Raw genomic sequence first — 23,859 nt, 5'->3', positions numbered from 1 at the left:
GGTGGGACCTACTACACTCTTCTAATAAGGCCCTAGTGAATTATTTGTCTGTCACCAAGTCACAGTACTAGCCAGTTTGTTAAGCATCACTCAGTACCAGGTACTCTGTGTGTGGTGGGGAGGGAACAGAGTCGGAGTCATACTGTCAAGAAATCTTCCTCGGAGGTGGGAAGAAAGGAGAAGGAGGTAAGGGGGTGGGGCTAGGTCAGTGGTCTGAGCCACCAGTAGGGCTGTGGGCGTGCATGTAACTGGATCACCTCGGGGAGTGCCTTGCCTTTAACCTGGAGCAGCCTCAGAGGAGGGGGTGGACCTAAAGAGGGCTTGCGCAGGTGGGTGGACCGGAAAAGGAGGGGTGAAAAGCTGGAGGCTTTAGGACCCACTAAGTTCCTATCTTTGCCCTTTGAGTTGGCCCTGCTTAACAGCGGAGAAGTTGAGGGAGACCTGATCAACTGTAGACCTAGGCTTACTATCCTTGGAAGAGTGTGTTTTAGTGTAGGAGGGCTCTAGAAAACATGTTCAACTGAACTGAGTATTGGAACTTAATACCCTGCCTCCCTCCACTGAAGCTCTTCCCCGTTGGGAGGGCGGCGCCATGTAGCATGTGTCTGTTCCCTGCTTCTACAAGCTACAAACCTAGGAGGACCCTAGTCAGCCAACTGGGGGCATCTCTGAAGACTGGTTGTGGAAAAAAAGCAAGAGTTTCCAGTATCCTGGTTGACCGTCTTCCCTTCCCTGGGACTAAGGACCGGGGAAGCCCTTTGCTGCCCACCCGCCCCCGGGGCTGGCCGCCAGCCTGGCTCCTAGAAATGGGCGGGCACATAGCTGGGGTTCAGCCGAGCGCGTCCTGATAAGGAGACGGCTCCTCCCAACTTTCCAGCTCAGGGAAGAAGGCTGAGGCATGGGGCAGGCAGACGACAGACAGACAGACAGACTGGGCATACCACTAGAGTAAAGTGCACGGGAACACCCAGCACCAGTCGTTCGTGCCTTGCCTCCACCCTCAAGGAGTTCCAGTGTCAAGACCTGTGGGAAGTGTGGTTGGTCCCCTTCTGAGTGTGGCAAGTTGATGACCCTGGCCTCCTCCCATCTGTAAAGTTCTGAGTTAGCCTGAACGACTGAGGTGAAGAGGTGGTGATGGGTAGATTATAGGTTCCTTGGGCTTCGTCTCAGAAACTGGTGTTATGCACAGAAGCCTCACCCAGAGGACCAGTCTCAGTGCATGATCTAGTCTGGGGGCCCCTGGGAGTTACCTTTCCTGGGCCTTTCTGTTTAGGACTAAAGGCAGCACTGAGTTTGGTGGCTGCCTATGTGGACGGAAATGTGGAGAAATACTTTAATCACAGCTCTGACCTGTTTATAGAGTTCCTTTCTCCTGCAAGTATCCATTAACTCTGGAATGAATCTCCTGCTCTTTGCGTCCCTACTTTTTTTTTTTTCTGTAATTATATTCGGTAAATTACTATTATCCAAATTGTGCCCGGGAAAGAGAGAGCGAGCACTTCTGAAGGGCTGGAGAAGACTGCCTAGGAAAACACAGGGTTCCCAGGCCAGGCCTGGAGGAATTAGAATGGGCTAGAAAGTTTTTCCTTTTATTTGGCCTGGCATTATCCCTTTGAAATGAGATCAATTTCAAGTTGGGCTTCCCGGCCCCGCCCCGCCCCGCCCCCTCGCGGCCCCTCGGCCTGCCTGTCTGCTCCCCGCTCCTCTCTTGGAGGTGAGGAAGCCGCGATAATGCCCAGTTTGCCTCTTGCTGGCGCCAGCCGGCTGCGCTGTTTATCTGGCTGCTGGGGGAATCTGGGCAGTTAGGCTCCTTCAGCCTTAAAGCGCCAGGAGCTCCTTTTTCTGTCCTCCGATCTTGGAGCTTGGAATCCGAGCCATAGGTTCTGAAGGAAGAAGAAACAGAACGCCCAAGGGGCCCACCTCCAAGCCCGCCGGAGGTGTCACCCCCCCAACCCCCCACCCCCGGGAGAAAAAAAAAGTCGGAGGTCCAGGCCAGCATGTGGATCTTGTTCTACAGCAAAGAGCTGCCCTGCAAAGATGGGTGGAAAGTATCAAATGGAAACCCCCGCCAGGCGCAGAGAGGCTGTGAACTTTTTTCTGGCCTCAAATGAAGGTCTAGATCCCAGAAGGCTAAGTAGCCCCTGAGGGCTGACCAGAGGGTGGCTGGGTTGGGCAGGCCTGGACTGAGTTGTGATGCTCTTGGCTCCTGGCTGACTGACTATTCAACTTCTGGAGGAAGTTAGGGGAGATGCGTCTAGTGTTTCCCCGGGGCTGGAGGTCTGAGGGGCTTGGAGTTTCTGATGTCTTCCTCTTTTTTCTATTGACCGTGTCCAGTTCTCTCAAAGGAATCTGCAGACCTGAGAAGTGTTCTGTTAGAGTATAGAACATGTTAATAATTTCCAAATCATTATAGTTCTTAAGAAGAAGTCGGACATCTTCTAGTTAGTGGCCAAGGAGCTAGGGAGCCTGTGTCTCAGCTAGTGGAGGGCTCACCTCCTATTCTCCCAAATCCTGGAGGCTGTGTGGGAGGGAGTGGAAGCGACAGGTAAGAATTACTGGTATTGTTCACAGCACATCGTTCATAACAGCAGAATGTGGAACCAGCCCAAGTGTCCATTAGCTGATGAATGGATAAACAAAGCGTGACGTAGCCACACAATGGAATATCATCCAGCCATAAAAAAGGGTGAAGTGCTCACACATGCCATGGCGGGGATGAACCTGGAGAAGGTCGTGCTGAGTGAAAGAAACAGACACAAAGGGCCTGTGTGATTCCACATATGTCAGACGTTCAGAGTAGGCAAATCCAGAGAGACAAAAAGTAGATTAGTGGTTGCCTGGGGTTTGGGTTGGAGTATAGGAAGTTAATGGGGATAGGATTTCTTCTTGTGGTGATGAAAATCTCCTATAATTAGATCATGGTGATGGTCACACAACTCTTCGAATGCACCCCAAACCACTAAACTGTATATTCTAGGAGGGTGGGTCTTGTGACCTGTGAGTTTATGTATCCTATATCACCTCTTTTCTTTCCTTTTCTCTCTTCTTTTCTTTCCTTTTTTAAAAAAATTATTATTATTATGATTTTTGGAGAGCATTTCTCTGGGTAGACCTAACTGTCCCAGAACACACTCTGCAGATCAGACTGGTCTTGAACTCTCAGGGATCAGGGTTCCCCCTCACCCCCATCCCCAAGAGGTACTTGGGATGGCCAGGGATATCCTCTGGTGTGCATTACCACCACCCAGCTTAGCTTAGTTTTGCTTTGCCTGCCTTCCTTTCTTTCTTTCTTTCTTTCTTTCTTTCTTTCTTTCTTTCTTTCTTTCTTTCTTCTTCCTCCTTCTCTTCCTTCTTCTCCTCCTCCTCTTCCTCCTCCTCCTTTTTTAAATAAAAAGATTACCTAGTGTTGGTCTCCAACAGCAACAGGATAATTTATGCAGTTGCCTTCCAGCACAGCTTTGGGCAGGTCCTTTCCTGGTGGGATGTCAGATGCCCCATCAATAAAAAGGAGTGAAGAGCCTTTGTTGGGGGTGGGGGGGGGAGGGCGGGGCGGCATGCCTGTAATCCCAGTGTTCAGGAGGCACAGGGGTACTTTTGAGGCTAGCCTGAGCTATTGCATTGAGACCCAGTGAATTAGTGAAGCCCGGGCTCCTTTGAATCAGATGAGCTAGAGTTCTGTATTGTGGGCTGCTGACTAGAAACCTCGCACTTTCTAGAAGGTTCTGTGGGTAGGCAAAAGTCCCTTCTGGAAGCTTAGCTGTCTTTCGATGGCTGCAGGTCTGCAGTTCTGGTTTACCGGTTTTCTGTTAGGAACCCTACCTCAGTGGTGATTGTAGCAGTAGCTGCTTCCTTAGGGGAAACAGGCGAGCACTTTCTTTCCTCTGCCTTTTTTTTTTTTTTTTTTTTTTTTGCTTTTAGGTAAAGTCCCTGTAAGAGGGACTAGGGATGGCCAGGGATATGCCTGTAATGTGTTCAGGAGGTGGAGACAAGGAGGGCCAATAGTTCAAGGTCATTCCTGGTTGTATATTGAATTCAGGGCCAGCCTGAGCTGTAAGAGATACTGTTTCAACACACACACACACACACACACACACACACACACACACGGCGGTGGGGGGAGACTGGGATGGTGACCGGTGCTTGCTGCGCTCCAGCTACCACCTCTGTTGCTGGAGACAGGTGTGGGGGCAGATGTCTAACCATGCCTTGGGTTTCAGGGGTTGTAAAAAAGGGTGTGCACACCAGACAGACTCTGGGTCTGGCTCCACAGCCAGTTTCCCTGGGAGTCACTTCCATTCACCAGGCCTCAGACTCCTCTATGCAGTGGGAACCCAGGCTCAATCTTCTCTCCCTGAGAGTTTCGTGCCTTTCCATGCTGGGCCTCTCTCGGGTCTGGCCTCTGGGCTCAGGAGGAATGAATTCGAGTGAAGTAGCTCTCACCTGAACATGCATAGTCTTCCTCCCCATGTGCTGTTTAAGGTCACTCACTGGCCCCCTTTGGCCATCGGATTCTCTCTCCCACTCTTGTCTTGGCCTAGAAACACTGAGCGAGCACTGGGTGGAGAGGGGCCCTTGGTTCTCAGTCTCTTGGAACAGTGAAGCTGAAGTTAGGCCTGGGTGCAAATCCCAGCTCTGCCTTGATTGTCCTGGGTGTCAGGAGCCAGGCAGTTTCCCCATAAGCAAAATAGGAATGTGGAAACCATCTTATATATTTGTCTTGATCTCTGAGAAAAGATTAAATTGAAACTGGTGTCCAACGAGCATGATTAACAACCATCGTGTACTTGAGGTCTGTAAGAATTAGAGAGACAGTGCCTAAGAGCCCTGGCTGCTCTCCTAGATGACCCGAGTTCAATTCCCTGAACCCACATGGCAGCTTACAACTGCCTGTAACTCCAGTTCCAGCAGATCTGACACCTTCGCAGAGACATACATGCAGGCAAAACACCAGTGCCATAAAATAAGAATAAATAAATCATATTTTAAAAATTACGAAGCCAGGTAATCCCAGCATTTGGGAGGCAGAGTTTAGAGCCAGCCTCGCTCTTAGAACAAGTTCTGGGCCAGCTGAGACTATGCAGAGAAATCCTGTCTCAAACAAACAAACAAACAGTTCATAAAATGGAAGTAGCTGGTACCAGGTGACTGTTCTGGTCTCTTCGGTGGCTTTGCCCTACTTGACCTCTCCTCTTTGACCCATGTCCACAGAGAGTCCCTGCTTTAGCCTCTTGAGTCTTGACTTTGAGGAAGTCACTTCTGGATGCAGAGGACAGGGTTGGGGCAGGAGAGGGAAGCCTCTTTTGGGTGTATGGAGCACACATAACTAACGCTCCTGTAACTAATGGTGCCTTATTATAATTGCGAAAACACTCATTACTCCTGTGTCATTCCCGATAGCCACCTAATAATAGTTATTACTGCTTTATTACCGTGGAGTTTGCTTTAGCTGGCGATCTGATGGGGTTTGGTTTCATTTACAGAAAATGGAGGGTCATTTCATTCACCCAGATTGTTACTTAGTTTAGCAAATTGTTACTTCCCTGGTAAAGCAAGAGCCTAAGAAATTCCTCAGATGGCAAAGTATATGTTTTGAAGGAGGAGTATTTTGGGCAAAGCAGCAGCGGCCCAAAGGCAAACACCATAGACAACCCAGAATCAGGCTGAGCTGGAAGGCTGGGACCCACTCCTGCCCTTTCTTTACAAAAACACGAGAGCCTGAGACCAGAGGCTGGAAGTAACTGGCCTAAACTGTGGGGGGTTCCAGGGCCCCAGTAGCTCCACCATCATCCCCACACCAGGAATGATGGTTCTAACGTGGGTAAAGATCATCTTTAAACATTTTATTATTGTTACTACGTATGTAGCGAGGGTGCATACACATGAAGCATGACACACGTGAAGATCAGAGGACAACTCCAGACCACCTGTTCTCCTCATCCACCGCATGAGTTCTGGGGATGAAACTCAGGCCCTTAACCTTGGCAGCAAGCTTCTCCGCATGCTGAGCCAATTCGCCAGCCCCTGCTGCCCCGACCCCCACTCCCACCCCTGTCACCAGCCACATTTCCATGTGTGGACCTTCTGAACTCCCGATTTGACCTGTTGAGCTGTGCAAATGAAAATTGAGGAAGCCCTCATTCAGGTTTGATTTCACACAGGCCACGCGATTGTCAGTATAAATGTATTCAAGGTATGTTGTAAGGGTTGTGCTAATGCTAAGAGGCTCTATGCTGTGTTTAGCCCTGATGCAAACAGAACTGAGCCTCCTGTATGTTACCCGGCTGCCCATGTGCGCTGACTTCTGCACCCGTGTTTTTCTAGCTGTAATGATAATAAAGGTGCTGTTTACAGGAGTGTGACCAAGAGCTGGGCTAAGCATTTTGCATACGCTATTTTTTTTTGCCCTTCTGGCAAAACCAAGAGGTCTGTGATTATCACCCCCCCCCCCCGGTTTTTTAGTCGAGGAATCGACCTGGAGAGGTGAAGGAACTTGCTGGAGCTCACAAAGCATAGGTGTCACGAGTAGGGACTGAGCCCCAGGCTGTCTGTGCCCTTAGATTTGGGCAGCAGAGATGCTGGGAGACATGGAAGACTTCCTGGGGTTTGAGGAAACTGATGGTTAAAAAGCACGTGGACCACCAGGTGTGACATGCTGTATGTATCCTATCTTCTAGAATCACCGCCGCCCCCCTATTCTCGGCTGTCTCCTCCTGACCAGTACAAGCCACTGGGTAAGTGTGCCCTCCCCTGGAGGGGTGGGCTGAATTGGGTGCCTTCAAACAGGGGGAAGTTTTACAAACACTCCTACGGTTGGGCTGCTGCAGAGAGACTATTTACATCTTCAAATTCCAGGCTCCTCGCTAACCTCTCTGTGACCTTTAAACATGGGCCTGTGGGGGATGAATGGGTTCTGACTTAAACTGTTCTTTGGAGGTAGGTTAGAATTTCTGGGTCTCTTTTCCTCCCTCCCTCCCTCCCTCCCTCCCTTCCTCCCTCCCCCAGCCTTGGGTGTCCACTAGTGTGTTAACTGAGAGTATGACAGGCACACAGGGTGTAGAGTCTTTGTTTAGCATTACCTGTCCTTGTCCCCTACCTGGACAGGTGGACAGAAGGCTCGAGGTCTCCGAGGGAGGTTAGGGGAGAGGGTGTGTCATTCCAGTCAAGTTCTGTGCTGTGGCAAGCTGTCTTTTTCTGTATAGCTTGGAGGCTAAGTGTCAGCTCATGTTCTGGGGTTCACACGTACATTTTAAAAAGCAAAGGAGGGTCTGGAGAGATGGCTCATGGTTTGAGAGCACTTGCTGCTCATCCAAGAGGATCTGGGTTTAGTTCCCAGCACCTACATCAGGTGGTTCCCAATTGCCTGCCTCTCCAGTTCCATGGAGTCCAGTGCCCTCTTCTGGCTTCCAAGGGTACTTGCACACACATGATGCACATGCATACACTCAGATGCACACACATGTATACACAGCTAACTAACTGACTAACTAACTGACTGTTTAAAAGCAGAGATGCCCTGGGCCTTGGGGTCTCTTCTGTGGATTTAGGGCAGTTATATGGTCTGTGGAGTTCTAGTAGGAGGTGAGCTGGCCTCAAGAGTCCCAACACGGCAACTCTGTGACCAGTAGTTTCTGCGAGAACCAGGTCTCAAAAGTACATTGGCATGGTATGGGTGCTAGAACCTTCCCAAGTGACCACAAATACTAAGTTTATACTGTTTATGGTAGAAACTTCCACTCTTGAGTGTGTGAGCTCTGGCTGGAAGGTCACTTCCCTGGGTCATGGACTCAGGTAGTCACTCCAAGTTCCTTCCAGCCCTCCATCTTCAGTGGAGTCAGAGATACAGTCACCCTAGACTTGCTTGAGGAGTTTGATCCATGGAGAATCGAGCAAAGGCTGTCTCTGTCTCTCACGGGTGTGGGAGACAGTGATGTTTGTTCCCTGTGAGCCCTGTGCACTGGGGGCTTTGTTTACTTATCTGGGAAGCAGTGGGGTTACGGTCTGTTGGGAGATGAGGGGGAGCCAGCTGAGAGAGGAGAGGGAGACCCCTAGCTGAAGAGATGCAGGGCTGAGAGACTAACCCAGGGCAGCCACCACTCAGGCCATGGCTTCTACGTCTTCCTGCCACAGGCCAGCCTCGGCATCTTCGAAGCCCTATAGCAGGCGCCTTGCTTCATTAGAGAGAGAAAACCTCAAAAGTTCATAACCAGTGGCAGGCTCACTGCTGGAGGAACTGTCTGTCAATCAGCCTGAGGAGAAGCAGACCAGCCCTAAAGAGTGACCATTTAAAAACTAAAAGGAAGCCATGCTTGGTGGCATACGCCTTTAATCCCAGCACTCAGAAAGCAAAGGCAGGCAGGCAGGCAGGCAGGCAGAGCTCTGAGTCTGAGGCCAGCCTGGTCTACAGAGTGAGTTCCAGGACAGCCAGGGCTACACAGAGAAACCCTGTCTGAAACAAGCAAGCAAACAAAAACAAAACCAACAAAAACCAAAAAACCAAAAAAAAAAACCAAAAAAAAAAAAAAAGGAAGAAAAGGATGCTGACGTGTGTTGCATTGCTTCCCAGTGGGACAACTGAGTCCCAGAAAGCAAAGCTGACTCTTGCTGGGGCTCACAGGACGTCGGGTTAGCATAAGAGCCAAGAATGACTTTTACTGATGGAATCGAATCAAATTGATTGAGACGGGATCTCCTTACGTAGTCTAGTCGGCTTCCCTTCAGACTTTCCATTCTCTTGCCTCAGCCTCCTCGTCCTGCTTGCTGGAATTACAGATGTGCATCATGGTGGCCGGTTTTGTTTTTATTTTTTTAAATGACGTAGTTACAAGAATACTCCCTCAAACGGGAGCGGTGACAAAATGTGGATGGTGGGAAGGCCATGCTCCATACGTTACCCACGGTTACTCCTTCATACGACTCTGTGGAACTGAGCAAGCGGGGCAGGTTGTGAGGCTCTTGTGGTGGAGGGTGGTGGAAAGGGTGGTGACTCCTAGAGCCACCAGCTGTTTCTCGAGGTGCATCTTGAACTGGGGGTCCAGATCCCACCCAGGTTCCCTCCATGGCTTCAGGTCATGATAGCGAGCAGCTAGGAGAGCGATCTCTTTCGATAGCAGCCACCATAGGAAGGCTGCCTCAGTGGAAAGTCTAGATCTGTGGGCTTGGTAAGGGTGCTGGGATTTGAACTCAGGACCTTTGGAAGAGCAGTCAGTGCTCTTAACCGCTGACCCAATCTTCAGATGATTGGTGGAAGGCTCAGTACTAGCAATATCTGACATTTTAAAGAACAAGACCTTCCATGCCTTTTGTGTATCTGATCTATTGACTTTTTGAAGGGAAGCTAGAGCTGACACCCCAGGTTCCAGGCATAGCCCTCTCCCTCACAGTGGCTCCCTTACATGGCTGCGTCACCGAGCCTCAGTGAGACTCCAGGCATTCCGCACTGGAGACGTTAGGTATTAAATGTGAACTCAAGGTGGGGAAGATAGCTCAACCAGTACAGTGCTGGGACATGAGTTCATTCCCCGGGTGTGGTGGTGCATGCCTTTCCCACTACCGAGGAGGCCAGGCCAGGAGTTCTCCCTGGGACTCGCTGGCCAGCTAGCCTAACCTAACCTACTTAGTGAACTCTAGGCCAGTGAGATCCTGCCTCAAAAAGCAAAAAAGTAAAAAGGCAAGATGAGGACTGATACCCAGAGTTGACCTCTGGTGTGTAGACACACACACACACACACACACTGTGCACTTGTATACACACAAACATGCAAACACACATACGTACAAACAGTACAAAATTCTATATCCTCCACTTTAGCACTTAAGGGTTTATTTTGAAGATTTTCTTAAGTCCTTATTTTCAACACAGCATATAATTTTTTTGTGTGTTGGAATATATAGTACAATATTTTTAAAAAATCATTATTTCCTGTACCTTGCATTGTTTCCCCTTCTACTACTTATACAATTGTTATATAGTATATATTATATAATATAACACACAAAGTCAGTTTATTTTTGTGCTTCTCTGATGACATGAGACCAAGAACCAGAATCAAGCTAAGCATCTGGCCAGTAGGAAATGAAGAAAAGAAGGCCGAATTGGTTCCTGTTTCATCTTTACCCACTCCTCAAGCCGTGCGGGAAAAAGAAAAAAAATTATGCAAAATGAGATGGAATCCTAGCTAGCTATAGCCTAAGCTGAGGGAATTGTTCCAGGATTCTTAGCCCCTGGTGGCTGCTGGGCCTGTCAAGCCAGAGCTGACTTGTGCTGGGTGAGCTGAAAAGCTTATGGGCTTCCTGGTCCATGCTGCTCAACTCCTGGACAGACCTGTCGGTCCTTTACTGGGCACAACCCCGTACTGTTGGTAGCAGAGGCCTGTACTGCGGAGGAAAAAAATCCCCAACTCTTCCTATTCCCCAGAGCACCAGTTTTTGAACCCAGTGGGATAGAAAAAGTTCCCTTCCATCTCGGTGCACTGCAGGCAGGGGCTGGCCAATGATGCTCGCCATATGAAGCGCCTAATTAAGCCTGCCTTTAAAAACAAGCATGAGCGCAAAACCCAGCCAAAGCCCCACAGGCCGTGTGGATGTTGGGGAGTGGGAGAGGTGAGAGAGATAGCAAAGTTAACCTGAGAGCGAACACTTGGGCCTTAGTGAGAGGCGTGTGGGAGCAGAAGTGGCTAGTGACTGTCTTAAGCTTCCCCAGCTCCAGGAGGAAGGAAGGAAGGGAAGAGAGAGGGAGGGAAGGAAGCAAGAACCAACAACTTCAAGAATTTTAATGTTTGTGAATAAGGTCAGCAGCTATGAATTGTTCAGGGACTTAGTTTAACCTTACCCAAACAGGCTTCAAGTTGGGGCTTGCTCAGTCCCCTGATCACTGACTATTTCTGCGGTCAGGACATCTGAGACTCTTCCATGTGTCAGGGTCACAGCGGTGTGCATTTTTCCAGAAGGGTTCTAGGACTAGATGGTTGACCTGGTCTGGAGTGATTCTGAGACTGGGTTCCAGAGTGACATCAGAAACTTGTAAGGGGGCTGGAGGTGTAGCTGGGTTGGTAGAGCAGTTGCCTAACATACATGAAGTTCTGGGTTTGGTTCCCTGCACTGCATGCCCCCAGCTTTGATGGCTCAGGCCTGCAATCTCAGCATTTAGGAGGTGAGAGAGAGCAAGAGAGTCAGAAGTTCAAGGCCATCCTTGGCTAGATATTGGAATCAAAATTAGCCTGGGCTACAGGAACAAATCACTAATAAACATGTGGTCCCCTGGGACATCTGCTTTTTGTATGCGTGTGCACTGGTGCCTTTTGGCCAACTGAGTTCTCTTTCTTTTCCCTCCCGGAACAGATCTGTCCGATTCTACATTGTCTTACACTGAAACCGAGGCCACCAACTCCCTCATCACTGCTCCGGGTGAATTCTCAGGTTGGCATATTTCTCCGTACTCGTCGCTGTGGGCCATTCAGATGGGGGGTGGGGTGGGAGGGGGTTTGGTGGAACGAATTTTGATTTCTTGTGATTTTTGTGCACTTATTTGCCTACTCTGTAAATGGGAAGGTGGCCTGTGTGCATGTGCATGTGTCCGTGCGCGCGCGCGCGCGTGTGTGTGTGTGTGTGCGCGCGCGCGCGCGCGCTCCGCGCACGAGTATGTGTTTTGCTAGTGTTATTGGAGAAATGGGTGTGGCATTACATGTGTGTCAGCCTAGTTAGTACTCAGGAGGCTGAAGTCAGAGATGTTCAACGCCAGCTTGCGCTCCAAAGCTGTGTGGGCTGTGTTGATGGGGACCTGAAGATGATAACTCGCCAGATTTTAATCTGGCTCTCCGTGTCTCTGCCATTTCCATGGCTTAGAAAGGTCTCTCCATCATTGTAGCCTGGGATGCTTCTCCGTAATAGGTGACCTCAGGGTGGATGGGTCCTTTTCCCTCTGTGCTCTGGGGGAGGGGCCATGGGTAAGCAAGGGGAATAGCTTGGGCACACTGGCAAGGGGGAGTTTGCTAAAAGCTGGTGGTGTTTGTACCCTGTCCACATCAGGAGGAGGAAGGAACCCCGGCTTTGCTGTTCCCTAACTGTCTGAAATCCCCACATGCTGGCCCTAAGACCTCTCAGATTCAAGGAAATTCTTTATGTGAGAGGCTGGGTAGGAGGAACTGGGGCAGGAGGGCCAGGGAACTTGGGTGTCTGAGATCTGTGTGGCCTTCTGGGAGCATGGTCGGTAGAGTGTACTGTGTGGCAGCCCGGCTTATGGCCTGGAGTTGGGGATAGCTAGCTGGGCCTCTGCATCTTTTTCTGACTCTACATTCAAGACAAAAGAGCAGAAGAGTGAGGCTGAGTGGCCAGGGTGAGCCAGGCTCCACCCCAGCACCTTACATTACGTCAAGGCAGCTGGGCTGTCAACCTATAAGCGTAGTGACTCCTTGCATCCCTCAGGGCCACATCGCAGTCTTTGTGGCCACAGGAACCTCAGCTCCTTCCAACTACTGTGCTGCCCTCCCCTGTTCTGTAACAGTTCAGTGCACCCTGGTGACTATATTCCCAGAATTCTGCCTGTCACTTCTTGTGCTCCTGTGATTCTAAGGTGACAGCACTGGCTGCTCCCAGACACTTATCCATTTCCCTAATCTAGAGCCCTTCCCTGCCCATTTCCTGGTCTTCCCGAGGTCCTGGGAAGAGACCACAGGAAGATGGCTGTTCTAAGAGATGGAGGCCGAAGGTGAGACCCTACAGTGAGCTTGTGGCTCATGTGGCACAGATCTCCCGTCTCCAGCTCCTGTCTGCTCTCTGGTCCCTGGTCCCCTCCTCAGGCCACTTTACTCTCTCCTCTTATTTGGTATATTTTCCCTCCCTTAAAGATCTGCCCAGGTAGTTGCGTGCGGTGGCCTTTAAGAGCACAGAGGCAGACAAACATCTGTGATACAGACCAGCCTGTTCTATAGTTCCAGCCTTCTGGAGATACAGAGAGAGACCAGTCACAAAAAAATGACAAAAACAAACAAACAAACACCAAAAACTATGTTGAAGAACCAGGCAGAATGCTGGCTGATGGTGGTGGTGGTGGCTCACCCCTTAATCTCAGCACTTGGGAGTCAGAGGCAGGCAGATCTTTATGAATTTGAGGCCAGCCTGGTCTATAGAGTAAAATCCAGGTCAGCCAAGGCTACACAGAGATACCTTGAAAACAAATGGGAAAAAAGGAAAAAGAAAAAGAAAAAGAAAAGTGTCTAGTGGTTGGCATTCTGAGAGGCTAAAAGATAAGGGAAGAAAGTTTGGGGTTTCCCATGTGGGAGGAGGGAGTGAGTTGGGATCTAGATGGCCCGCGTAAGCAATTGGAACAGTTTTTGTGTTCCCCTGAGCTTTGGGCTGTGTTGGTATTGGCTAGAGGGAAGACTCAGGAAAGGGAGTCCTTGGCAGGTAGGGGAAAGTCCCAGGGGATGGATGACAGGCCTTGGTGGATAGGAGAGTCATGACTTCCTCATCCTGTGGGGTTGAGTGGTGAGCAGGAGAGCACTGAGGGATTCAGAATTGGAAAGGCCAGGAGCAGAGTGGGTCAGGCCAAGACATTGGATGGTCAGGGACCAATAGGGTGGTTGCCGTGCTGGCGATGATGCTGGTGTCTCTCGACCCCCACTCTAAGATCATTACCAACTGTTCTTCATCTCCTCGACTGGCCATCTAGGGAGACAGTCTGCCATTCTTCCCACTGTCCCCCGTCTGGAACAGTCTCTGTAAGGCCCCATCAGACTGTCTGGTCTGCCCTACTCCCTCTCGCTGCTGAGTGATCAGCTGTGGTTCCCAGACGACCCATGGAGGCTTGGGTGGAGTAACTTCAGTGCCAGGGCTGGGGTGAGAGGAACACAGGACACCGTGCTTCTCTGTGCAACCAGGGAGGAACTCTCCTGGAGAACACAGGGACCCACCGAACAGTGACTGTGCTATCCCTCTGTTCTGTGTCCTGATGGATTGGTGCCCTTGACGACCTGGTCATTCTCACATCTAGACTATCCTGCACACGATGACAATCACAGCCTGGCCAAACTTTTTTGTTTCTCTGTTCTCCCATCCTGTGACTAAGGCCACATAGGAGGATGGCAGGATTTAGGGATCAGGCACAGGCCCAGGCAGATAAGGACACGTGAGGATCTGCAGGGAATGGGGGCTCCTGTTTTAATTGGACAGAATGAGGTCTCTTTGGGGGATGCACTTGGAACTCTGGTGCTATGGTGTTGTCACTTCATTTACGACTGGGGTCCTGTCTCCTGGCTATCCAAAGTCCCTGTAGGCATCCACTCTCAGCATGGGCCCTCAGTCAGGTCCTGTGATCCACGAAGGAAACTGAAGGTCAAAGGGTACAGGTGACTCCACCAAGGTCACTCAAGTGGGAGACAAGATGTGAACCATCAACCAGCTCCCATAGATCCTCACTTCCAGTGTCTTCAGTGGGATTTGGGTAAAATCACTAGCCTTGAGGTCTCTTTTGAGGGTGTTCTCGAACCTCTGGGGTTATGGTTTTCTTGTTTCATTTGGGTCTGGGGTACTGTCCCCTGGCTAGCTAAGGACCCCTTGTCCTTTTGGGTGGCGTCTTAACAGCCCTGACATTTCTCTCCTGCTTCCTTGACATCAGCATGTTGAGGATTAAGCATGATCAGCTGAAGAAACTCACTCTGGTGGGAGTGAGTGGCTGTGGGTTGTACTCTTTTGGAAGGCAGACTATGCTGTCAGTCATGGAAGTGCAGCGTGAGGGGGTAGTGGGAACTGGTGGTTTGAGGAGAGCTGGTGGGATGGGCAAGATTCTTCCAGCATCCTCTACTCCAACCTAGAAGAAGAGAGTGCCCTGGATGGGTGAGAGAAGGAAGAACTATAGTTATCCCATGAGAACTCAAGGTGGCAGGCTGCTGAACACATAGGCCTGCCCAATCCCATGCTGGGGCACCCGGCTGGCATCTGTACACCCCACAATTACCATTTGGTAACTAATCAGGAGCCTCACAGATAATTGGCCAGGTGTTTATTTAATCCAGCAATGTCCGTATGCCATATAAGCTGCTGTAGTGGAGACTACTAGGCCCTTCTGTTGGCCTTGACTGTGTTGGCTAGCCTCTCAGCCCCAGCTGGGTCACTGGGGCATACCCTCCTCAGGAGCAGGCAGTACTGCTGTGGGGGTTGGGGCTAAGCTGGATCAGTGTCTGCCTAATCTGAAGCTCCTTAGGGTCCCTCCCAGGCCTTCCTATCCGGGCTTACATTCAAGCTAACAGTTTGGAGACAGGCTCAGAGAAACTGAGGCTGGCTGTGAGGCACACAGCAAGCACTAGTTAGTAGCTGGAGTTAGTCGTCAAGAAGTAGCCCTGTGTTGTTTGTTCACCTGCTCTCTGTCCCATGGCCCTTGGCTCTCAGCTGAGTGCTCTTTGCCCACATCTTCAAGTGCATACAGATGTGACAGTGTCACTGCCTCTCTTTGACTGCCGGGGTCACAGGGCTTGTTCAGCCCAGGCTCTCTGTGTCTCTGTGTCCCTAAGGGTCTGTCAGCTTCAGCCAGCACACATCTACTCTTGCAGCCGAGGTAAGTGGCAGGCAGAGGCTTCATCACAGTTAGCTCTCTGTTCAAGTCCCCGCTCTGCCTCCTGATTAGTTGGGGTGGGGGAGGCAGCTGCTTAGCCAATCTGCCCCTCAGTTTTTCTACTTGTGGAATGGGGGGCAATAGTAATACGCTCTGGCCAGGAAGGTTTAGTCCTGTGTGAGGGTGCAGCTGTTAAAGGTCCCCAGCCTGGAGATAAGACCTGTATCAATTCCCCTCCAGGCGCCCACGTCAGGTGCTGTGGTAGGAGGCAATTGGGAGCCTCCTGTTGAGAGGCCGCCAGGAGTCTCAGAAGAGGGGGTACCCAGGTGGGGTTTTAACGGATGGCTGGAAGTGTCTGCCATTGTTTGTCTCTTTATACGTGAATATGTGATGCATTTATATGTGCACTGTGGGCTGTTCATATGTGCACACGCGTGTGAGCTTGAGTGTCACAGCACGGCTTCATGGGAGTTGCTTTTCTCCTCCCACTCATGTGGGACCTAGCGATCCAACTCAGTTGTCAGCTTTGTGGCATGCACCTCACCCAGTGGAACCGTCTCCCCGGGGGAGGCAGGGGTTCAGGGCCAGCCAGCTCAGAGTGTTCCAGTAGCAGACACACCTGGTGGCCAGCAGGGCCTGGAGGAAGCGCGAGCTGAAAAGATGATTTTCTTAGGTCTTGGAGTGAGACTACGGGCGGGTGGCCTCATACTTGATCATGGGGGTGCCCTGGATAAGAGAGGCATCTTGGGATAGTGGGGGAACAGCCGGTGCTGTCCTCCCATGGACAGTGTTAGTGGCAAGCCCCTTCCTTGGGCTCTTTTTTTTTTTTTTTTAAATTTTCATTTTCTCTTCTTTATGCTCCTGACAGACGCTCCATTTTCCCAGGCTGGTTGCTGGGGGTGACGGGCACAGGGGTACCTTCAGGGGTATGCCCTGGAGCATCATGGGATAAGGCAGTTTGCCAGGATGGGTTCCAAGCTTAGCTTTGCTCTTTGCTGCTGGGTGGCTCCAAGCAAGCAAGACCCTTGCCTCCAGCACCTCAGTTTGTGGTGCTGCAAGGAGCCCACTGGGTCAGGGTCTCTAGCTCCATGGTGCCAATGTGCCTCTGGATGCTGGTTCCAGCTCTCGGACCGTAGGAGGTGGATGGGTTTCAAGGCTGGCCTTTATGGCGTACACTGTCTTAGCGGACCCTCTCTTCATTGCCTCGATACACAGCTTGAGACAAAGCTACATCGAAGAGGAAGAGATTGTGGGTGTTAGGGAAAGCTTCACAGCACAGGCCTTCTGGGTTGGGTCTTGTAGTCTGACTAAGCGCTCGCTAAGAACAGACTGCAAGTGTTCTCTCAAGTAAAAGAAACAGCTTGTGCAGAAACGGCTGAAGGTAGATGTGGGAGGGATGGGAGGGTGTGGAGAGTCCTAAGTGGTTCTCCTGTATGTTGTGGTTAAGAACAGAGGGATTAGGGCCCCTGGGGCCAGGGAACCCTAGGACATCCTCGGTCCTAAAGGACATTGCCTAGCATTTAAGCTAGTCCACAGCAGGGGTTCCCTTTTGTAAGCAGAGAAATCCTGAGAGTTCATGCAATCAAGACAGAGCACTCCACCCCCAACCCCCATCTCTCTCTCTCTCTCTCTCTCTCTCTCTCTCTTTCTCTCTCTTTCTCTCATACACACACACACACACACACTATAGTTAATGACCCTGGAAGCACAGAGCCCTGTGCCAGGCGCTTTCTCAAGTGCCATACATCTATGAGTTCATGGAATTTTCCAACACCTCTATGAGACAGCCACTTTATTAGCCAAATTAAAGGAAGAAATGACGGAGGCTCAGAGAGGTTGAGTTGCTTGCCTAAGCTCACTCAGCTGGAAAGCTTGGCTGGGGCCCCTGCGGGCCTCCCAGGTACCCTGTCTGCCCTCTGGACGGTACAGGATCCAAACAGTGGTCTTTGAGCTTCTGTGGTTTCTTTGCCTTCAGGGAACCAAGATTCAGCCATGAACAAATGTGTATCACCCCAGATAGGGCACCGGTGACCAGCAATAGGAGTTTTTCAAAGTCCAGCTTGGAGAGCCAGTGTGTGTATTGGTTGGCTTGCAGAACGTGGGCAAAGGGTTACTCACAGGAGCCTCTGTGGCTCCAGAGCAACCACATCACTGCCAAGTTCCACCCCATCATGCGTGGTGATGTCATGGAAGCTGCATCACGGAGTCCTCCTGTCTCTCATATGCCCCAGCCCCCTCCCAGAGCACGCTGGCCAGGGAAGAAATGGCTGGCCTCCCAAGCCAGGATTTTGCGATCCTTACCTCTCTCTCTCTAACTAGGGAGTGTCAACAGCTCCTTGGCTATCACCGAAGACCTAGCTGTCACTGTGTTGTTCTGCTGAATTAGTTGCCATGGCTACCAGGCCAAGGTATATCCACCCCAAGATGGCAGTGCAGTGAACCTGTACAGCATAGGCACCAGCGCCTCTCTGCTCCTTGGCTGGCGGTGGGTGAAGGAGCGAGGAGTCGGGGAGATAGTGGAAGGGCTGAGGTGGCTGCTGCGCATCCTTCTGGGGTGATCTGAATCAGAGCCACTCTCAGGACGGACATCTTGGGATGCCTTTACCCAGGGTGCTGGCTGTTCTCTGGCACAGGTTTTCTGAGGACCTTCCAGAGGGGCCCTTAGTTACCTCCTATCTACTTTTGACCATGTGCGTGCACCCTTGGTCCTCCCTCACACCATCCCTCTAGCTCAGTCTCCCTGGGATCAGCAGCACTCAGGGGAACACCCTCAAACCTTTCCTTGTCTGGGTTGAGTGGCATTTCTTTCATGCAGAAAATATCTCCTGAAGGTACTTGACCAGGCGTTTTCATAGGAAACGTTTTCCCTCCATGACCCTTGGCTGCCTGTCTCCAATTTGTGGAAAGAATGCATGAGATTTATGGCCTGTCCCCATTGGTCCCCAGCCTGAGGGACTGCAGTCCACAAAGTAGCCCATCACCCACCCTACCCTAAGCCTTGTGTTAGAAGGCCCCACTCACCTTATAGTAGAAGTTTCTGAATTTGGAAAAACAAGAGGTCTTGTGTCTGGAGCTGGCCTCAAAGCCACCAGCCCCGACTGTGAGGTGAGTCATTGCCTACATGGTAGTGACCTTTCCAGAGAGGACTGACGAGCTGGGGACATCGCTTAGTTAGCAGAGGACTTGCTTTGCATGCACAAAGCCACGGGTTCAGTCCCCAAGTACCTCATGTACTGGACACGGTGTCCCTACCTGTGATGCCAGCACCTGGAAGGTGGAGGCAGGAAGATCAGTTCAAGTACATCCTCAGCTACATAATGAATTGGAGGCCAGCCTGGGCTACATGAGATCCTGTCTCAAGAAAACCCGGAGATGATTTTATTCCCTGAGTCAGCCAGGATCAGGTAAGCGCGGACAGGGCTGGAAGAACAAACCACCAGCCAGGTGGCATTGGCGCCAGTTAGGTGAGATGGCAGGGAGGTCGCTCAGCGTGAGACTGGAAAGGACTGATTTGGCTCTGCTATGTGCAAAGCTGAGACTTGAGTTCCACTGACAGACCCATTTTATGGATGGAAAGGCCATATGGTGGTAGTTTGAGATGACCAAAGGGTAGAAGGGCCTCCTGGACCCCTGACTGGGTGGTGCTCCTTTTATACTTCAGAAGCCCCTTGGGCTGTCAATATTCTCTGCTCAGTGAGGGAAAAGGGGGCAGCTAGCCCCAGATGGGCAGCCATGTAGAATTTGGACAGAGCCAGGATCTTTTCCACTCTTCCTCAGCATTCAAAAGCTCAGACTACAGTGGAGTCCTGGAGGTGGCGTAGCCCAGGTCCCTGTTCCAGACCAGAGGCTAGAGTTCCCTCAGCTAGACTGAAGTCCCAGTGATCCTCCTGCCTCTGTCCAACTCGGGCTGGGGTTACAGTTGTGTGCAGGACCACACCCGACTACTTGGCACGTGGGTGCTGGTCTCTGAACTTTGGTCCTCATGGCTGCAGAGGACCAAGGTGTTCTCATTCCTGAGCTGTCTATCCGGTCCCCGGGTCTAGCTTCCTTCCTTCAGCACAGTGTGGGCGAGTGCTCTGTGCTGCTGCTGCTGCTGCTGCTGCTGCTGCTGCTGCTGCTGCTGCGTGCAGCTGCCTGCCGTTCTCATTTCTGGATGGAGTTCTGTAGGCTGTGTGAGGGATCTGTGAATTCTGCACTTTTAGCTCATCCACATCACAGTTCAGGAATCTGTGGCCCCTAGTATGGGACTCTCTTACCCATGATGCAACAGTAAACCTTCCTGAGCTGGCCTTCTCATACTCACGGGGACGTACTTCTCTTGGGCGCATTCCTGAGTGTATCCATCGCCTGTCACCTCTTTCTAAAGGATCTGGGGGTCGTCGTCAGGGTCATAGCCTTAATGTGTGCGTACATGTGATCGCACATGTGTTTATGCATATACAGGTGTATTTGAAGGCCAGAGGTCAACCTTAGGTGTCATTCCTTGAGATCCTATCTATCGTGTTTTTTTGAGACAGTCTCCCACTGGCTCACCAAGTAGGCAAGGTTGGCTGGCCAGCAAGCGTGCAGAGAGTTGGCTCTTCTCTACCTCCCCAGAGCTGGGATTACAAGTATATACTACCATGCCTGGCTCCCCCCACCCCTCCTTTAATGTAGGTCCTGTGGATTGACCTCGGGGCTTCATACTCACAAGGGAAGCAGTTTACCAACGGAAGCTTGGAGACAGTTTCTCACGTGTCCTTCTGCCAGGGCCACAGGCTTTTCAGCCCAGGCGTTGGAGGGTAGGCGTTGTTCGTTCTAAGTGGCAGAGTTGGGCCTAGACCTGGGTTCTCTCCTCTGGGTTCAGGACTCCTGCCTACATGGCAGCAATGCCCAACCGACCACTCAAGTAGATCTGAGTCCTGGGCCTCGAGCTCCAGGGCTCCGCATCTCCTAGGGCCCTGGGCAGCGAGTGTACTCTGGGAAAAACATAAAGGAGATGGGAGTGGAAGGAAACTCAGCACTGGAAAAGAAGTGTGTCTCCACTGAGCCAGGCCTTTCACCGGTAGCCAAAACATGACATTCCTGTACCCCGGGAACTACAGCCAGCTTGGCCTCTCTGAGCTGTCAGCCTTGCCAGGAGCTGGGCTGAGATGGTCCCCGGGACAGAGGCAGGCAGTGTGTCCTTCGGCCGTTTGATGATGCCGGGCTTGGGGGCGATTTCATCATCTTCGCCGGGCTTTTGCTGTGGCCCAGGTGCCCAGGGCTTCTCGTAGGCCTCGGGAGGAGTAGTGTGCGCTTACTTACTCTAAGGGGCTCCTCTGCCTGCCCAGCCTCCCTTTCTTGGGCGCTTTGATGGGTAAGAGGTGTTCATGGGCTTGATTCACGACCCAGTTACCAGGGTTTTCCACGGAAATAACTTATTAAAGGGGCCGTGCACACAGCGGCATTGAAGTCTAGCGGGTGGTGTGCATCAAAGGCGGCACTGGGGCCTGGCAGTCAGAGCTTCGAGGGGTCCGGGGGCCTCTGAAGGACAGGCAGGGGGTGACTGGGCTGCAGAGAAAACACTTAGGCTTAAGAAAACACCTCAGACAAACTGAAATTCAAGCCATTGGAAAGGAACGAGTGTGCTGGCGTGTTTGTATGGGTTGGGGTGGGGTGGGGTGGGTAAGGCCCAAGGTCCCAGGCCAGCCCCACCCACCAGGAATGGGGACACACATGCAGTGCCTAAGCTCTGCTGTCATGCCCCTTGGCACAGGGCTGTTTGGGGGAGGAAATGCCAAAGATGCACAGTGCCGGGCGCCAGCCCTCTGAGGATGGGCAGAGCCATCTGGTGGAGAAGAGAGGATTGGGAAAGGGATCCTGTAGGCCTCCCCTTCCCTGGTGCTTGATCCTCTGATTCAATATCCTGGCTGGTTCTGTTTGTTTGAAGTGGTCTCCTGTAGCCCAGGCTAGCCATGAACATTCTATATATGGCCTTGAACTTCTGATCCTCCTGCCTCCACATCCCGAGGGCTGGGAATACAGGTTTGTGCCACAGTGCCCAGATTTACTTGTGGATCAGACCCAGGGCTTTGTGCATACAATGCAAGCCACTCATCTGATTGAGCTACATCCCCACGCTGCTGCTGCTGCTGCTGCTGCTGCTGCTGCTGCTGCTGCTGCCACCAACTCCTCCTCCCCTTCCTCCTCTTCCTTCCCTCTCCCTCCTCCTTCCCCTCTTTCTCCTCTTCTCCCTCTCCTCCTCCTCCCCATTTCTCCCCCTCCTCCTTCCCCCCTCCTCTCCTTCCTCCTCCTCCCCCCCCTCCTCCTCCTCTTCCTATTCTTCCTCTTTCTTCCTCCTCCCCTCCCAGTACCTGTGCCTGATGTGTATATGCCCTGAAGTACATAGGGCCAGAGGTGGGCACTAGGTTTGGGGGTCTTCCTCTCTTGCTTTAGCATCTACCTTATTTTTGAGACAGTCTCTCACTGAACAAACACCCGGTAGCTCACTGTTTCTGTGGGGTTGGCTTTCAAGCCCCTGGGGTTTGCCTGGGTTTGTCCCCTTCCCTACTCCCAAGCGGGGTTCCAAGCGTGCACCACCCCCAGTTTCTGCCTGAGTGTGAGAATTTGAACTCAGATCCTTGTGTTTTATTTGCACAGTCAGCGCTTTACCTGCTGAGAGATGTCCACAACGCCCAATTTGTTTTTGAGCTTTTACTAAAAGCCTTCCTCTTCCAGGAAGCCCTCAGAGACTGCAGCCCTCAGCGACTTCTTTTTTTTTTTTTCCTGTATTTTTAATGGCTACCATCTCTCTATTTCTTTCATGTAGAAGACTTTCTATAGACCTTCTGCCCCCTGCCAGACAAGGCATGACTTTTGGTCAGGACCTGGATCTACTTCTGCTCTTGGGCAGCACATGACAGTTATGGCGGGTGTATAATAGTGGCCAAAGTACAAGATGAATGTACATGACATGTTTCTTATTCCATATGCTTCATTCCTAATAATGTAGGTTCTGTGGTGATTTGTGTCCATTTTACAGATGAGAAAACCAAGGCTTAGAATAGAGAAGTAAGGTGCCCAGGGTTAACAAGTGAATCGGGTCACTGTTACCTGCACCCAGGTCAGCCTGACTCCAGAGCCTGTTAACCTGGAGAGTTAGCTGTACCTCTCTAGGCTGGCACGGCCTCAGGCTCTGTCAGTCAGTCAGTTCACCAGGAGCTAGGAAAAGAAGACAAGATCTCAGGAGGAGACAGGGTTTGGTTTTTGGCCTAGGTAAGATACTGTGAATGTTGTTGAAATTTTTGTTTTTGAGTATCCCGCCGCATGAAGTTTGCCCCTTTGGAACTATTAGCACATAATTCCCATAGAGAGGAGGGCTGGGGAGCAGGGCAGCCCAGCAGTAGAGAGCTCCTGTATGTGCTTGCCTAGCGTGTATCACGCCGTGAGGTTGATATCCCAACATTTCAAAACACAAAGTAAGACTGGCCGGGCGTGAGGGGCCTGCTTGCCATCTCCGCACTGGAGAGGCAGATGCAGGGGAATCAGTTCCATATGATCACCCACTGTCTCAAGTTTAGGCTAGCCTGGGCTGCATGAGATGGGTTTGAATTTACCCCTTTCCTATTGGCAAAACGTATTGAGTGCTTCTCTGCACAGCTTGCTTCCTGTCTGTGTTTCTTCTTAGATGGCGTAGCTGCACAGATCTTTATAGGGCTTTTTTGTTGTTTGTTTGTTTGTTGAGATAAGGTTTCTCTGTGTAGCCCTAGCTGTCCTGGAACTATGTAGACCAGGCTGGCCTCAGATTCAGAGATTTGTCTGCCTCTGCCTCCTGAGGCTGGGAATAAAGGCACGTGCCACTGCCACCAGCTTTTGTATGGCTTTTCTGATGTGCTCTAAGCTTATTGACTTTAGACTGTTCTTTATATATTCTAGGTATCAGCCATGTAGACGATATTTGGAAATATCTTCTCTCTGCTTATGGTTTGGCTTTTCATTTTCTTCATGGAGTCTTTGAGGAGCAGAAGGTTTTCATTTTGTCACGAGTTCAGTTGTTCCGTGTCACGCCTTCTGAGGTGTTCTTCCAAACTCCAAGGTCACCAGATTTTCTTCTGGAAACTTGATTGTTTGGGGTTTTGGGTTTAGATTTTTAAATTGCTATTTTTTTAAAGTATTTACTTTTATTTACATGCATGGGTGTTTTGCCTGCATGTGTGAGGGGGTTGGATCTCCTGGAACTGGAGTTACAGGCAGTTGTGAGCCACCATGTGGTCGCTGGGAATTGAACTTAGATCCTCTGGAGGAGCAGTCAGTGCTCTTAACTGCTGAGCCATCTCTCCAGCCCTGTGTTTAGG

At 51.1% G+C, this 23,859-nt stretch overlaps 1 protein-coding gene across 2 annotated transcripts in view; it reads left to right on the top strand.

Moving 5' to 3' along the window:
• Smad6 (SMAD family member 6) overlaps positions 1–23,859 on the top strand; it is a 69,010-nt gene that overhangs the window by 3,140 nt on the left and 42,011 nt on the right. For both annotated transcript variants that reach the window (NM_008542.3, XM_006510822.3), the window contains 2 exons: positions 6,675–6,731; positions 11,338–11,415. In NM_008542.3, the coding sequence (NP_032568.3) occupies positions 6,675–6,731; positions 11,338–11,415 (135 nt within the window). The remainder of the gene's footprint in view (positions 1–6,674; positions 6,732–11,337; positions 11,416–23,859) is intronic.

The sequence above is a fragment of the Mus musculus genome, chromosome 9, assembly GCF_000001635.26.
Source record: "Mus musculus strain C57BL/6J chromosome 9, GRCm38.p6 C57BL/6J".
NCBI classification, from domain to species: domain Eukaryota; kingdom Metazoa; phylum Chordata; class Mammalia; order Rodentia; family Muridae; genus Mus; species Mus musculus.
This window is presented reverse-complemented; position numbering and strand designations above follow the sequence as displayed.